The sequence below is a fragment of the Plasmopara halstedii genome (genome assembly GCF_900000015.1).
Source record: "Plasmopara halstedii genome assembly, contig: Scaffold_54, whole genome shotgun sequence".
NCBI lineage: Eukaryota > Oomycota > Peronosporomycetes > Peronosporales > Peronosporaceae > Plasmopara > Plasmopara halstedii.
In genome coordinates, this window is record NW_020186975.1 from 275063 (window position 1) to 290952 (window position 15890).

A 15890-nucleotide genomic window follows, 5' to 3' on the forward strand; every position below is an offset into this window, starting at 1 on the left:
ACGATATTGTTAAGTATACCACATGATTATCCTACCACATGGCATATTTATACTGACACCGTTGACATGAAAAAGCATATGCTTGTCGCCTATGAATGCGCCAGTTAAAACTTGAAGTGAAAAGTTGGAAGAAGTGGGCGACCCGGCGGAAAGATGATATCTATCATTGTATAACGACATCATCGGTCATTTAGACACAACGCAAATTGCGGCTTAAAGCGCGGCGTCTTACTCTTTCTACGTTCAGTGTGATGGTTCGACTTCAGTATGTGTTTCTGACTGTCTATATGGGTTTTGAGCGGGCTCGTAGTATTACAGTAGACTTGTTGTCTGCTGCGAAAGAGACTGCTGCTCTCAGGTGTGCAAAAGAGCCGACGCAGCGTGTGGACTGTTACCCACCACGCGCCACATTTCCAGATCCGACGGAGGAACTATGTCTGGCTCAAGGATGTTGCTGGAAAAGTTTGGATAATGAAGGAATTCCTTGTGCTTTTGCAGTTGAAGAACCACCAAAAACCGACAAGTGTGACATTGTGGCCAAATCATCTCGTTTAGCGTGTCGAAACCCACGATTTACAGTAGCTAAAGTACTGGAAGATGCGGATTCGTGTCATCTTGCCGGCTGCTGTTTTGAAGCTGGCGAATGTTTCCAACCAATGAGCGACGGTTATGAGCTACTTACACTGGATGAAACGTCAAATGGCTGGCGTGGTACACTTGCATTGCGACATGGAGGTCGAGGACCATTTGGAAATGATGTTCCTCTTTTAGAGCTTAATGTTGTATGTGAATCGTCAAACCAGGTGCGGATTCGTATTACGGATCCCGCCTTTCCAAGGTATGAAGTACCAGATTTGCCAGTTCGACGTCAAGGTACTCAAAATATCAAAGGGAGCAATTTGAAAGATTCAAGTGACTATGAGGTCCACTTTACTCCTTGGCCGTTCGGAATAGCGGTAACTCGTCGCGGTACAAATGAAGTTATGTTCAATTCAACGCCGCCAATTGAGATACAAGATGAAGGTGCAAGTTTTAATGGCTTGGTGTTTGAAAATCAGTTTCTGGAAATTTCAACCCAATTGTCAACAAGTAAAGATCATGAGCCCGTTTTGTACGGACTTGGAGAGCGACTGGGCCCGACACGTCTTCGTGCGGATAAAAATGGCGATTTGTACTCAATGTTTGCTCGCGCTCCAAACACTACTACCCCGGTGCACACGCGTAGCGGTGGGGACAATTTGTACGGAGTTCATCCGTTTGTACTTCAACTGGGGGGTGGCCAGTCTAGCAAAGCTCACGGGATTTTTATGCTTTCTTCCAACGCGATGGAAGTCGTGGCACGTCAGAGTGCGCTCACGTATCGACTTACCGGTGGCATTCTCGACTTCTTTGTCTTCTCAGGCTCATCTCCACAACAAGTCATAGAGCAGTATACGGCTATTATTGGCCGTCCGGCAATGCCTCCGTATTGGGCCTTGGGATATCATGTCGGCCTTGGTGGAAAAGTTGATGATGCGATAAATGCTGTGGCGCAGCTTCGTATGGCTGGAGTGCCAATGGATGCGTACTGGCAAGACTTCAATTATCTTAGTGATACTGGAAGAGCGTTTTCGCTGGATGAGAACAAATTTCCACATAGTATCCTGCGTGCGTTTATTGATGATTTGCACTTTCACTCGCAGTACTTTTTGTGTGTTCAAGTCCCGGCCATCACTTTGCACAACACGTCAAGTAATATGCAAAGCACTAGCGGCAAAATGGCCAAGTATTACGCTTTAACAAAGGATAATACGTCTCCTTTTCCTCAGACATTTTTCGACTTAAGACATGAAAGTAGCATGGAGGATTCAGCTGTCGGTGGCGATGGTTCTCGAGAAAAGGAACAGGATGTCAGTGGCCATGACGAGGAGAGTCATAGCAAAATATCTGGTCAGGATTCTCGCAGCGATTCAGATGACTATTCTGCAGGCGAGCGCAGTGAAGCTGGTAGTCAACGAGCTCATTCCGAAGAAGACGACGGACTAGACTGGGACCCAGTAGTTCGGGGTGAAGAACTCGATGTTTTTGTAAAGGGGGTGAATGGAGAACGATACGCTCAAAAGGCATTTAGGTCGGGATGGGCTGTATTTGTCGATTTCTTTCACCCTAGGTCTTTGCAATATTGGCATGAGCAACTTGCGAATTTTTACAAATATGTCATGCCTTTCGATGGGCTGTGGTTGGACATGAATGAGCCGAGTAGTTCTTGTGATTGCACTTTGGCAGCTGAAGACGACATGTGCACTCGTATTTGTATCGAGCGCCACTTAACCGTTGCATCTCGCCAAGATGAAAAAGGTGAGCCAGAGCAATTTACTGTGCCGGATGACGGTGGGTTTATTCGAACAAGTGACGTAAACTTTCCATTTGATCCATATCGCCAGCCCTTCGTGCCGGGTCAGAATGAAGTTAACTCTGGAGGCCACGGCAATTTGAATTCGGCCACGCTACCGATGGCGGCACTGCACTATTCATCGTTGCACTACAATCTTCATTCACTGTACGGTCATGCCCAAGCTCGAGCTACACGAATGGCCTTGGATGCGATCGTCAAAAAACGAAGTGTGCTGCTTTCTCGCGCAACTTTTTCCGGCACGGGACAATACGCGGGTCACTGGTTGAGTGATAGCGGTGAGGCATCGTGGGATCAGCTTCGTTTGTCCATTTCAGGAACGCTTAAGATGAATTTACTTGGAATTCCTTTATCAGGGCCCAATGTATGTGGCTCGCGGGGTAAATCTTCGACAGAACTTTGTGTGCGGTGGCATCAAGCTGCGTCACTTCTACCTCTGCTTCGCAATCATGCGATCAGTGGCGAAAGCAAGCAAACTCCTGTCGACTATGATGCGGAGGCTTTGAATATATTACGCTCGACGCTACTACAACGATACCGCTTTTTGCCGTACATGTATACACTCTTCTATGAGGCTCATCGTTCGGGAAACCCTGTTGTTCGACCGCTATCGTTCGAATTCCCTAGTGACAAAAATGCTCGAGATATTGAGCATCAATATCTGGTCGGTTCAGCTTTGATGGTATCGCCGGTAGTACATGAAGGAGCAATTTCTGTCGAGGTTTATTTTCCGAATGCTTGCTGGTTCGATGCTCAAAGTGGAAAGTTAGCGCTGGATCCTGCAATAAAAAATAATCAACGTGTAAGTCTACTGACTCCATTGTCGAAACTTCAAGTCCATCTTCGTGGGGGCACTATTGTTCCAACGCAGCAATCGCTAACAACAACTGCTCTGTCTCGACGTGAAGGCTTTACGCTTTTGGCCGCATTGACTCTTTCACAAGACAATTCGTCAGCATTTGGAGAATTGTACGTAGATGATGGAGACTCGTTATCAGCAATAGAAGATCAACGCTACTCATTGATGCACTTTACTGTCCATCAGAATTCGAAAGATTCTGTCGAATTTAAAAGTACTGTCAACATTCATGGATATGATGGACCGGAGATGCATGCCGACTTAAAAGAGATTCGATTATTTGGTGTACGCGGCGATGGTTTTGCAGCTAACTCATCCATGGATGTCACTTTGGTATCAAAACAAGGTGCAACCTCCCAGTCGTCTATCAAGGCTGATTTTTTTGCGCAGTCCGAGATGCTGGTTCTGTCGCGTTTTGATTTGACTATCGGGCAAGAATTTCAAGTCAAAGTGGTAGCACAACCAGCTGCAACACCCGAAGGTGGACAGGAGGAAGCAGGTAGCAAATCTGTTGGAGCAAACGCTTCAGGGAATTCCGAGAGTGGAGAAGAGAGTGGTAAAGGTGAAGGCAAGAAATCTATCAAGAAGTCAAAGTTTTCGATCACTAGTATCGTTGGTATCGTTGCGGGCTGTGTATTCTTAGCTATCATTTTAATTCTTTTGTTTCGTCGTCGTCATCGAGGATATGAGACGATATGACATGCACACGTAATACCACGACACAGACAAATATTCGTGTTTAATCATAGTTGAGTCAATAAAAAGCCCTTTCGAATTCCTTTTTTGTTTTTAGCGCAATGTGCATGTAGAGATAGATATAAGCGAGAAGTTGCTGATTCAATATTGGAGATTGAGCCTTTGCGTATTGGCTCTGGTAGCTAGTTACTTTGTTCTATTGAAATTAATCAAATCTATCACATCATGTTAGCACAAATAAAAATACCATCAGCACATAAGCTTGGACAAAACAAATCACTCCAATGGTTTATGGAATTATGTTTGTTCGCGCTATTACAATAGATATAGGGACCATAGAAACTTAAACATATTTGCCACTACACCTGTTGTAGTTATTTGCCACCGCAGACGATGAAGTTGCGTCTGTTAAATGGAAAGATTTGGTATAATGACGCTTACGACATCATTTCTATGTTGAAGTGCCTTGCTTCACTTAAGTTCTTGTACGTCTGCTTACTATTTTTATGCTCCTGTCTTACCGTCGGTTTTATTGAATCAAAGTGGCTGCAATAGAAATGACAAAGGAAGGAGTTGGAGGTGTCTTTGGGAAGAAGACTAGACTACAAAAAAGTAACTCGATTGTTTCGGAAAGACTAGAAGTAGATGCTCGTGCTATGGAGGAGAGATTGATGCAGCTTCGGGTGGCATTGCAAGAGGAAAAGAAGAAGCGAATAGCAGCATTTCCACTTCAGCATACAGGAAGTCGATGGCGTAGTGCTCGAGAAGATCGAGGCAGTGTCCGGCAGTACGCTCGAGATGTTGAGCTTAAGACTTTTAAAAAAAAGGAAGGAGCTAGGATTGGAACAAAGAAGAAGAACAAAAGTTTGGCTTACAAGAGACATTTGATCACTTCTCCATCTTCTTTTGAGGATTGGACTGTGCCTCAAGTACTTGAGTGGTTAAAATCTATTGGTTTGGAGGAACTTCAAAGTGGATTCGAGTATCATCAAGTTACAGGGAGAATATTGTTGGACTTCTCACCTAAAGAATATGAAAAACTTGGCGTATTCAGTGTGTCGGCTCGTAATAGATTAGTGACCGAGATGGATCATATTCGAGCTCAGCAGGTGTCGAAAAGAATGAAAGACAAAGAAGACTCCGAAATAGTTGACAGTATCAATTCTGCAGTACCGAAAGCTCGAGATGTTTCAGGCAAACTTACACATTGGTCTCAGATAGCTCCACTTGCAGATAATGTCGTTACGGGTGAAGACATACAGGCTCCAGTAAATCTAGCCGATGGAGATTTTCAAGAAGAAGCAAGTCATGCTTCTTTTTTAGAAGCACTTTTAGAGTGGAGGGAGAACGACACGAAACAGTTAGCGACTTCAAATCAAGAAGAGTTAGATGAGTGGATTAATCCGATGTTTAACTGTAAAACGAAAGGCACATGTGGAGGTGCTTTGCTCGAAGGTTCATATGATGAAGCGGATGCACATGATACATTTCAAGAAGCGCTTCAGGCTTGGCGATCCAGAAATGATGCTAAAGTAATTTCTGTGGAAAAAATTGAAAGTAGCTGCACTCCTGGCGACCAACAATGTTGCTGGCAGTGTTATCGTATTCTGCAGATAGAGCAATTGCTCCACGATGATTTGACAAATAAATCATTCTGTAGCTCGACGTGTCAAGAGAACTATAATGCTCAATACGGTCGATTATATACGAAGTCCGTTTGAGATCTTGACTGATACAGTGGCCTAGCATACGTCTGCTTACGACTGCACAAGATGGATATACAATGTACATGGCCTGATTTATGTTTCGAGCAAGGTTCTCAATCAGTTCAATCTTGCCAATTTTTGACATGTATTTAATGACAGAAACATCAATGCAACGATTATTTGCTGTGAACGCATTATATCATTGACTTCAAAAACATACTCTTGCTTGCTTGGTAATCAGTTTAAATGTTCGGCTTTCTCTTCTATTGACAAGATTCTTTGCGCAACCGGATACAATTCTGTACGCGCTCACACGTTTCATCAATAGCTGTTTGAGCTTCCGGTACCAAATCTCCGTATATAAGAAAACCATGCGAAAGCCCTGAGTAAATTTTTAATGATGACGGCACTTTCAGATATGAAAGTCGCGTATAAAAGTCGACGCTGTCGTCCAGAAGTGGATCGAGATCGCCAACCACAAGTGACGTTGGTGGGAATTTCTCAAGTAAGGAGTCTTCTGCCAATCCAGGGGATACGCACGGGTCGTGAATGTTGTGCTTGTATTGATTCGAATGGCCGTGTGAAGGGTAGTATGTTGTAAGTGCCAATTCGAGAATACCACGTGGTAGTACAGGGTCGTTCTGGTGGATAAATCGTGATGGCGATGGGGACAAGTGTAAATTCAAAGCTGGAAACATAAAGACGTTTCCACTGGGTAGTTCGACACCGTCCTGAATGCAGCGAATACAAAGCGCAGCTCCCATGTTTGCACCTGTAACAAACATTGATTCCTTGTAAGCAAACTTAAGCTACCTGATCAAATACAAACGTACCAGCACTTTCACCAAACAATGCAATCTTGCTAGGAGAGAATCCCAATCCACCGCTAAGAATCCATTTATATACAATGTAACATTGGTCTAAGGAGCCTGGGTAGTGCATTTCTGGAGCGAGCCCGTAATCTTCAAAGACAATTAGACAGTCGCAAACGATAAATGAAACTTATCAAGGATAACTTACCCACGTAAACGATTACTGCACCCAACACACAAGCCCAATTTGTTAAGTTGTAAAAGTCTTTTGCAATGAATCGTCCAAAAAAACCTCCACCGTGTATATAGAGAAGAACAGGGCGCGTTGATGGCAAGCCGCATGCAATCATTCGCGTGGTTAAAGGCGTGCAAGCATTCATCCAAGTTCCAGCCTTTACAGAATCCATTGGACGTACACTGAAAAGATAAAGACCAATATCTGACGAATTATTGCGCTCCTTGCTGAGGCTAGATCCATCTGCTGTAAGAAACTGCTCCTCAAAGACAGGGATTTTCGGACGCTGAAAGCTTGTGATCAATCGAACAAGTCTAGACTCCCCAAACACTTGCCAGCCCATGCGAATTACGTCTACATTTGGATGGTCTATAAGTATTCGGGTTGTGTATCGAGCTGCTTTAGCGTTACGAATTGCGTAATACGGAATAGCCATCACAAGCAATGGGGGACCAAGAAACTTCAGCAGAAGCTTATTACGCTGTCCTATAATGGAATGGGCAAAAGCACTAGAGGCAATTAAAACATTCGTGCCGATCTTAAAAGCAGTAAATCCCCATGGTTCTGACGACCAATCATAGTATTCAGCAGGTAGCGGCACTCTTTCAACTAATAATGTTGTAGCATTCTTCAAATCGTCGTCAATATCTGCTTCCATTGGATTATCAATCAATAAACGATGATCTGACGCGTTACTAATCGGCCTTGCACGCTGTAGCACATGTTGACAGAGCAAAAACAATCGTAACGCCATTAATACCCGAGCGTGGTGTACTTTGATGCGTCGAAGATTGGAAAATCGATACATGGCTCGATTCCAGTAATCTGCTGCCACTAGAAGTACAATTCCCCACTTGATCATTTGCCTTGTCGGCAATACTTGCAGTAGAAATTGCTTAAATGACGTACGAATGCGAAAGCGTTTGTATAAAAACATAAACGTTATTGCAAGTACTATGGACGTTCTCGACCATCGATTTTCACGATCTGGATTATATCCGGATTGTAGCTCTTCAAGCACCTGTCGCGTCTCTTCTAGCGACTTGGTAGCATGCCGCAAAAGCGACGCAATGCCTCCTGATAAAATTGTATATCGTTCATCCGTATGAATTAATGGAATAATATCTTTTAATGCCGTTTTTGTTCGAAAGTCAACAGATGGCCGACTGGTATAATGTTTGGAAGCCATGACGATCTCTTCCTTAATAAAAGTATAGAGGACACGTTCAAAGGATGCGACAGTTAGCGACAAGTGTTGCAATTCCCGTCCCATGCGACCGTAAGCATATTCGCGAATGATTCGACGTAGTACTTGAATACACGATAGCACAGCTGTGCTTGTACCCAGTAGCGTCTCATAACCGCGAATACGCAGCTCACCCTCTTCCGTTGTTTCATTCACATCCTCTTGCACACATTGATTGATAAATCCCATAAGCTGCACAGAGCTTTGGCTCCGCAGATTATCGCGAAACGGACCGGAGCTGCTCATGATGGACGAACGAAGAGTTGTGACGACAGAATTCTGAGATCAAGTATTAACCAATCATCGTTCACGACACTTCAAGTTAATCATTTGCTACAGATATAGTCAAAATGGTTTATCGGAACAGTGGAAAACGAGAAATGGCTGCTAGACCAGTAACAAGTCACCGAAAGGCGAAAAGCATGTCGTTACCAATACAATTGAGACCACAATCTGCTGCAGGGATTTTGACAGCACTCGAATTGACATCTCGCGACATTTTGGCTGGAACAAATGGGGAACAAGTTGGAGCAACAAGTAACGAATTGATTCGTAATCTCGAGCAAAAGGTGCGAAAAATTGTCGAGTTAAAGCGAGTTAAAAGCGATAAATTGCGTTTTGAAGTATTGAAGAAACGTGAGGAAGTTGAAAAGGCAAAGCTAGTGCTGCAGGATTTAATTAAAGATAGTAAAGCGCTTGGTTTACACTACACTCCTAGCAATAATGGAAGTGAAGACGGAACTGGTGAGATGGCACTCAATGACAGAATTGTTGAAGAAGCTAATCGTTTACAGCCGATTACTGCTATTTCACGACGACCATTTTACTCTAAACATACAAAGATCAATGAACTGGAAGCGAAATTACAGAAACAGGCACAAGCTTCTCATGAAATTCTGCGCAGTACGATGGTCCTTGAGCACATTAAAAAGCGTCTCCTGATTGAACGCAATCAAGTGACACAAGATACGAATGAATTAAAGACACGATATACAGCTTTGAACCATCAGACCTTGGAGCTACAGAAAAAAGAACTAAGTGCGAGCGAAGCTGTAAGTCAGATACAGACGAGACTAGCACAACAAAAGGCTAAAATGGCTGCGAACATGCGCAAGCATAAGCGTGAAGTTGATTTGCGACACAAGTGGTCACGTGAAAAGGCGAAGTTTGAAAAGTATTACAACAATCAAATGCAAGCACTACTTGACACCGAAGCTACAACAACGAACTCAGACGAAGCAGTTGAGATTGCAGGTGCGATTACCGAGCCGTTATATGATCATCCAAGCTATACATCCAGTATGTCTCGGACGTCTGTTGCTGCTCGTCATGATGCTAAAATGCCCATTTGTACAGACTCGGTGCAGAAAATACGCAGAGATAGCGCGAGTACAATTGATACGCCCGAAGAGATGGAATCAGAGGAGATGTATCGCAAGGTATTTCTACGGATGGGATTTGGTCACGATAGCGCAGGTGTTGACCCGAACGAAGTTATCCAAATGTGGCATTCCCAAGAGGAAATTATCAAAGAACTTGATGCTAAACATGATGAAGATATGGGGCGAATCGCAGTTCTGCGAGACCAACTTGTAACGATTATTACTCGTCTTGAGTACTTTTTGCTGCTACAATGACATTATTTTTTGTACTTGTAGGTAAGGTCAAAAAATGCTGCCCTCGAGATAGCTCCATTGTCCAAACGGGATAATACACAGCGACTTGAGACTAAAGAAATCGAGATTTCTAGTGCGAGACGTGCTCTGGCTACTGTTGTGGATCAATATATGTTTGTGGATCGAAGTGTGCGTCCACTAAAGGTTTGTGAAGCTGCTTACTAGAAGGAAAGTGATTAGAACACTAAAATTACAGCTTGAATGTTGTGCCTCTAGATTGGATTACAACAAATCTTGCAAAATGTTACAAACATAACTGTAAATATCGATGATATGAAAGGCATCGAACATGCGCTTTTTAAATCGATTGAAGAAATGATGAAACTTGCGCGTCAGGCACGATATGATTCTACCAGCCTGTCGAGCACTTTCGCTACCGAAGATGCCCATTTTGAAACTTCTATATTCGCAAAAGAGGAAAACGCAACGGAAACAGTAGAGAAAACTGCAAAAGTGAGTGAGATAGCCGCTAACTTTGCTACTTTACCGTTCAACATTCGAATTCCGCCGATGTCGAAGGAAGCGAGCTTTATTCTTGATGTAAATGAAACACGAAAGGATCCTGTTTCTTCTAAAGGTAAGAAACCGAATGAAAAGTGTTAGACGATGTCAATATTTTAACATTTTTTAGCAACAGAAGTGGAAGAGGCGGACAGCGACGTCATGGACCGATCAGCTTTAAAACGCATTTCATCCGTATTAGTTTGCTCAAGCACAGAAAAAAACAGTTTGAGAGCTGAGAAGCATGCAAAATAATTTTCACAGGGAAAGCTAGCAGTGTAAAAGTTTACGTTTAAAATATTCGCCTCCACCAAATATACGCCAAGCTCCTATAGTTTTGATCACGTAACGAGTCAAATGCTAAGAAGGAGCAACCTAAGTACTCAGTTGCCATTTTTGAAGTTGGCATCATGCTACAAACATCCTTCTTGAGTAAGCAACACTCAAATGAACCACATCCGTACGTTCATAATAGCACCCTTAGAACTATCCTAAACAAGAGAGTATTTCGTATAGGCTGCTCTCTGTTCGTCTCAATTTTGACTGGAATCGGCGAATATCATTTAGTTTCACGCATTCAGGGTCTTTAAGCGATACTTTGGTGCTTATGAATATACACAGCTACGCACATATACCAAAATGTTTCGATTTTCAGCCATAGCGTCACGCACTTGACGCTCGGTACCTTTGAATAAAGAGCATTGATCTTGCGACAGAGTTCTGTCGAAGTAGTGTCAGCAGGCCGCTTAGTATCGACTGCTCCACTTCAAGGATTGTGGAATTAATACCACGGTGCGTCAAACCAATGTAAACCTTTTGAAGGGCTTCCGATAGGTCCAAAAAGTGCTACAGCGTATCTGATGGAACCAGACACATCTGTTTAACGCGACGGCAATCGTTCACGAGCTCAAACGTTCGTCACGTTGTCAGCAGCTGAGATATCAAGTCACATCTGTTTGTGGCGCTTCCAAAAAGTGCGACAGCGTATCCGATAGAATCTGACACATCCGTTTGACGCGACAACAACCGTTAACGCTCGCAAACGTTCGTCACGATGTCAGCAGCTAAGATATCAAGTCACATATGTTTGTGGTACGGATAATCTTGACGACTCCCGTAGAGGACCAATATGGACCACTAAATCCGATTGCTGATTAAAGCCTGCCACGCGGGATCAATCCCCCGCCAATTCTGCTTGATATGCACAATTCAAGTGGCTTGGCACGACCGCGTGATTGCATTTGAGTCTCACTAGTTACCTTGTTCATGACAAGGAGCAGTAAAGCGTGCCCTCGTCAAGTTTAGAGTGCATCTGTTTGTATCTAAACCGTTATGTTTAATCCAGATCACACGTCGTTGCCTGCAGCGACGACGTCGCCGCATCTCTCACAGCAAATGACAAAATTATTCATTTATTATCCTTTTTACCGAGAACTTGTGTCACTGTGCCGTGGGTCCCTGTTAACCTCGGTGTCAAGTTCCATGACTTTGATAGCGTGGAACGACCTAATCTTGGTATGGCATGGTTGGAACACCGTGAGCCATGGATTGATTGGAGGTCGAAGACCTTCTGCGATACGCGCACGTTATAAGAGTTAATGATTTTGCAATTGCTCGACACAAATCAACCTACATCCGACGCTTCAAGTGGTTATCAGCCAGGCGAATTGAGTCGTCACAATAGACAATGAATCATTTGATATCTCAACTACTTTTTGTGTTCGCTTTTGTTGTGGACGTAACAGCTGTAGCTTCTAAAGGCACTCATAAAAATATATCTAAACGCAAGCAAAAAGATTTGAAGTGTGAAGGATCTAGTATCGCAAGATAAGTCTTAGTTGCATACTTCCAATATTGTCTTCCTGGTAAGGTCTGTTTCTAGCATGATTTCTTGAGCATTCTTACCTTGTGATTTGAGCCTTCATTTGTCAGATAATACGTTACGTGCGACAAGTATACCTCTTGTGTCTTTGTGGTGGTTACAATATGAAATTTCTGTAGATTCTGAAGTTTTCAGCTCCGTGACTCATTTTGCGTTAATGTGCACACCTGAGTAGCCCCCTGCTGTATAATATTCTTGTGTGCTTGGCTCTGACAGACTCTCCTAAAAATGATCTTTTAGCTGATATATCGGGATTTTACAAAGACACCCATGTTGGAATATACGCTTGCATCGTTTGCTTTGTGTCGGTCTTTGATCTTTGCTGTCTGCCCACAGTGAGTTTAAATCTCACGTGCTATGAGCAACGAAATGACAGGGCACATATCGAAATTGTCACGAGAATCCAACAATTTGTAACTGGTCAAGGCTTTTTTTGGGCGTCGTTTTGTTGCAACAGGAGAACATTGTACGGCACCGGTCGTTTGAATCTGTGAATAATGGTCACTTTGATAAGCCATTTACCGGCCTTGTTGTATATCGGAAATTAAGTTTCGTCAAGTCATTTAACAACATTTACCAGCAACTCTTCGGGTCTCAATGAGCCGTGTATCCGGTTTCGTATCACTCAGAGATCAAATGCGTTCGGCTTTAGAATTATGGGGCACCAGAGTCGATCAATGTTAAAACCACGGGCTGTACATCACGGAAATCAACTTTGTCTCTGAAAGGCTTTAAAAACACGTATGCTTTCAACCGGCAATTTTTGTGACACTGCTCAAGAAAGGTTCTGACCGCCTTTGTCGAAGGACCAATTAAAAACTAAGACTTGCAGTCTCCGGACCCAATGGAGTATTTTCCGATATCCAAGTTGGCTTTGGGATAGAAGCAGTCACTAAGCTTTCTGCACGATCATGGAATGTTCGCTGTACAGTAGTTCCGTCAATGTTCTCCTTCTATATGGCACCGTCTTTGTTAATTGTCGCCACCTTCCTAACGTATGAGAAGGCCTGCATAATATTTGTACAGTCATAAGTATATCGACTAGACCAAAAATCCTCTACCACTCGCACCCTCATCGTTTATGCTTTGGGATACAGAAAAGTTTTGAATCAGCGACAGCTTGTTATTGTCTTGATTTAGCACAGATTTAGAAATGATAACAAAGGCTACCAAACCTATATTAATTCCTCCAAAAACTTATTTGTCCATGTCGCTTGGTACTTTCATTTTCCCTTGGGAAGAGGACTGTAACGAACTTCTCTAATATCTGAAGCTTGATTACGCAGTTTTCAGGTTCAGTGTGGCATTCCCCCTTATCCCTATCTATGATGTACATACAGAACAGATCGTACAGGGTTGTTTGGCATTAGACGAAGACATACCTTAAAAAAAAACATACACTGGTACGATATGTCAGTCAGACCAAAAGTAAGATCAACTCTTGCCAGAATTGCCAAACATCATGCTGTTGTTTAAATTGCAAAGCTTCTGACAATAATCGATCAATAAGAAGCGCATTTGATGTCAAAAATATTCATTTTATTAGTAGTAGTATTGATAGCAACATACAAGTTAAGTCATGCATTTCGCATCTATTTGACCGTCACTGGAACTGGCTGTCGTCTACCACACACAGCCGAAGGAGAGCGAGGAGCACGAGCATCAAGTATAACACCGTCGCGGTCAATTGTCTTTGTCGACGTCTATTCTGAACTTCTCACTGAAGTGATTTTTTTGGACTTGTTCGCGGCTCGAAAGAAATAGTTTTTGTTTTGTCAGGTTTCTGCAAACGAAGACCCTTCCGAAATTCTTTACCATCAGTAACAATGATAAAAGTAACAGCGAGGATACAAGCGAAGATGGCGTAAGAAAATTGCATTGTCCAAAGTCTGTATAAGTTGGAGCTGGAAGAATGCAGAATGAAGTATTGGGCTCAGGAAATCAGTTATTTGGTTCCCTGGTGAATGTGTCATTTGTGCTATACTGCCTCGTTTATTCGAAAAAAAGAATGCGATAGTACGTGAATGTAATTTAGGTTATCCCGAATTTGCCAAAGTAATTAATCTTCACCGACAGGAAAGACTGTTAGCGATACAAACGGCAGAAAATTTGCAAGCATTACTAGGGCAATCCATCTATACTTATCACAGAGACCACACAAGATTCATGTTAAACATATAGTGCAAATACATACACAGTAACTCACGCATCTGTTCCCAAGCCAACAGGAAATATTATAATGCATGTAGTTAGTAGTCTTCAAAGTACGCTACAATATCTGATGGTATAAGAGCAAAGCCTTCATTTCTTCTCTTCACAACTTGATGAGCAGGTAGAAGCCCTCAAATCAAGTTGTGTGCATTGCCTACGTTCGATGGCGAACTGATGATTCGCATCCTTAAGATTCATTTTAAACATACTTTCTCTTATAATAGGGAAACGCTCGACATAAGCAAAGCATTTGTCATGTCAGGTGCGTCGCGTCAAGAAAAAAAGTACAATTCAAATCATCGTTAGAATCGCCGATTCCTTATGGCTTGCGCCTGACACTTCTATTTTTCTTGTAATATAAAAATGCTGGAATCTATATTGAACAATAAGCGCCCAACCCTGTTGATGTCACGACTTGGCGTTTGAGAAGCGATGGTAAATAGATTCCAAAAGCAAAGAAGCAACGTTGTTTTTTTGTTGATTCGTTGTTAAAACCAAAGTATTTGAAAACGAGCATTGGATTCCTTCGTACATTGTCGTGATGACGTCTAACTTTTCTGCTATCCCTGGGTCCTACTCAGTTAGTAAACATAAAACGGATGTGAGGATGTGAGCTCTGGATAGAGGTCCCACAGTGATTTTGAATATTGTTCAATGAAACTTGTCAACTAAAGAATTTATACTCTCAAACGAGATAGTGGAACTACCATGCCATGACAGCTAGAAATATCCGAGTGTAGGCAAATATAAATCTTATGCATGTAAAAGACAGCTACAGCTGTGACATCGCTCTTTAACAGTATGTAGCGGCATCATCTCAATGCATTTTATTTATAATAAAAAGGTTGAAGCGACCGAGGTCTCAGAAAGTGTCTAGAACTGGACTGGTAAATTCTCGGAGGAAAGAGTCGGTTCTGAAAATTTCCCGATCCTCATTACTCATTCTAATATTCGCTTAATCGCTTGATGAAGGCGTGTTGGCCACGATCACAAGCTTTTGTCGTTGAATCAAAGCAACGATCTTGTTTGCGATTGAGGATTTGATTCCATCAAAGGTCACAAGTTAATTAAACAATATTTAGAATTATTGTGGGAGGGTTCACATCGCCACATCCTTTTGATGTATACTGACCGAGTAAGACCCAGTGATAGCATACGAATTTGACGTGATCACGAAGGAACACAAAGTTCGTTTTCAAATACTTTGGTTTTAACAACGAATCAACAAAAAAACAACGCTGCTTCTTTGCTTTTGGAATCTATTTACCAAAACTTCTCAAATACCAAGTCGTGACATCAACAGGGTTGAACGCTTATTGTCTAATACAGCCTTCAACTTTTTTATAATACTAAAAAATAGAAGTGCCAGGTGCAAGCCATAAGGATTCTGCGATTCTAACGATGATTTGAATTGTACTTTTTTTCTTGAGCGTTTCCCTATTATAAGAGAAAGTATATTTGAAATGTATCTTAAGGATGCGAATCATCAGTTCGCAATCGAACGTAGGCAATGCACGCAACTTGTTTTGAGGGCTTTTACCTGATCATCAAGTTGTGAAGAGAAGAAACGAAGGCTTTGCTCTTATACCATCAGTTATTGTAGCGTACTTTGAAGCCTACTAACTACATGCATTATAATATTTCCTGTTGGCTTGGGAACAGATGCGTGAGTTA

General features: G+C 42.5%; 4 protein-coding genes across 4 annotated transcripts; 3 read left to right on the forward strand and 1 right to left on the reverse strand.

Moving 5' to 3' along the window:
• Positions 1 to 251: 251 nt before the first annotated feature.
• On the forward strand, positions 252 to 3950 carry PHALS_11406 (maltase-intestinal-like; the record flags this gene model as incomplete). Its single annotated transcript, XM_024725192.1, has 1 exon — positions 252 to 3950. The coding sequence occupies one exon, from the start codon at positions 252 to 254 to the stop codon at positions 3948 to 3950; it is 3699 nt and encodes a 1232-aa protein (XP_024571898.1).
• A 554-nt stretch (positions 3951 to 4504) lies between these two features.
• On the forward strand, positions 4505 to 5668 carry PHALS_11407 (Sterile alpha motif, type 1; the record flags this gene model as incomplete). The annotated part of the gene is made up of 1 exon (XM_024725203.1): positions 4505 to 5668. The coding sequence occupies one exon, from the start codon at positions 4505 to 4507 to the stop codon at positions 5666 to 5668; it is 1164 nt and encodes a 387-aa protein (XP_024571899.1).
• A 248-nt stretch (positions 5669 to 5916) lies between these two features.
• On the reverse strand, positions 5917 to 8192 carry PHALS_11408 (hormone-sensitive lipase; the record flags this gene model as incomplete). Its single annotated transcript, XM_024725214.1, has 3 exons — positions 5917 to 6425; positions 6487 to 6615; positions 6674 to 8192. 3 exons carry the CDS (start codon positions 8190 to 8192, stop codon positions 5917 to 5919), a joined length of 2157 nt encoding a protein of 718 aa, XP_024571900.1.
• A 104-nt stretch (positions 8193 to 8296) lies between these two features.
• PHALS_11409 (uncharacterized protein) lies at positions 8297 to 10378 on the forward strand (the record flags this gene model as incomplete). Its single annotated transcript, XM_024725225.1, has 5 exons — positions 8297 to 9245; positions 9303 to 9538; positions 9605 to 9766; positions 9839 to 10199; positions 10260 to 10378. 5 exons carry the CDS (start codon positions 8297 to 8299, stop codon positions 10376 to 10378), a joined length of 1827 nt encoding a protein of 608 aa, XP_024571901.1.
• Between the last annotated feature and the right edge of the window lie 5512 nt (positions 10379 to 15890).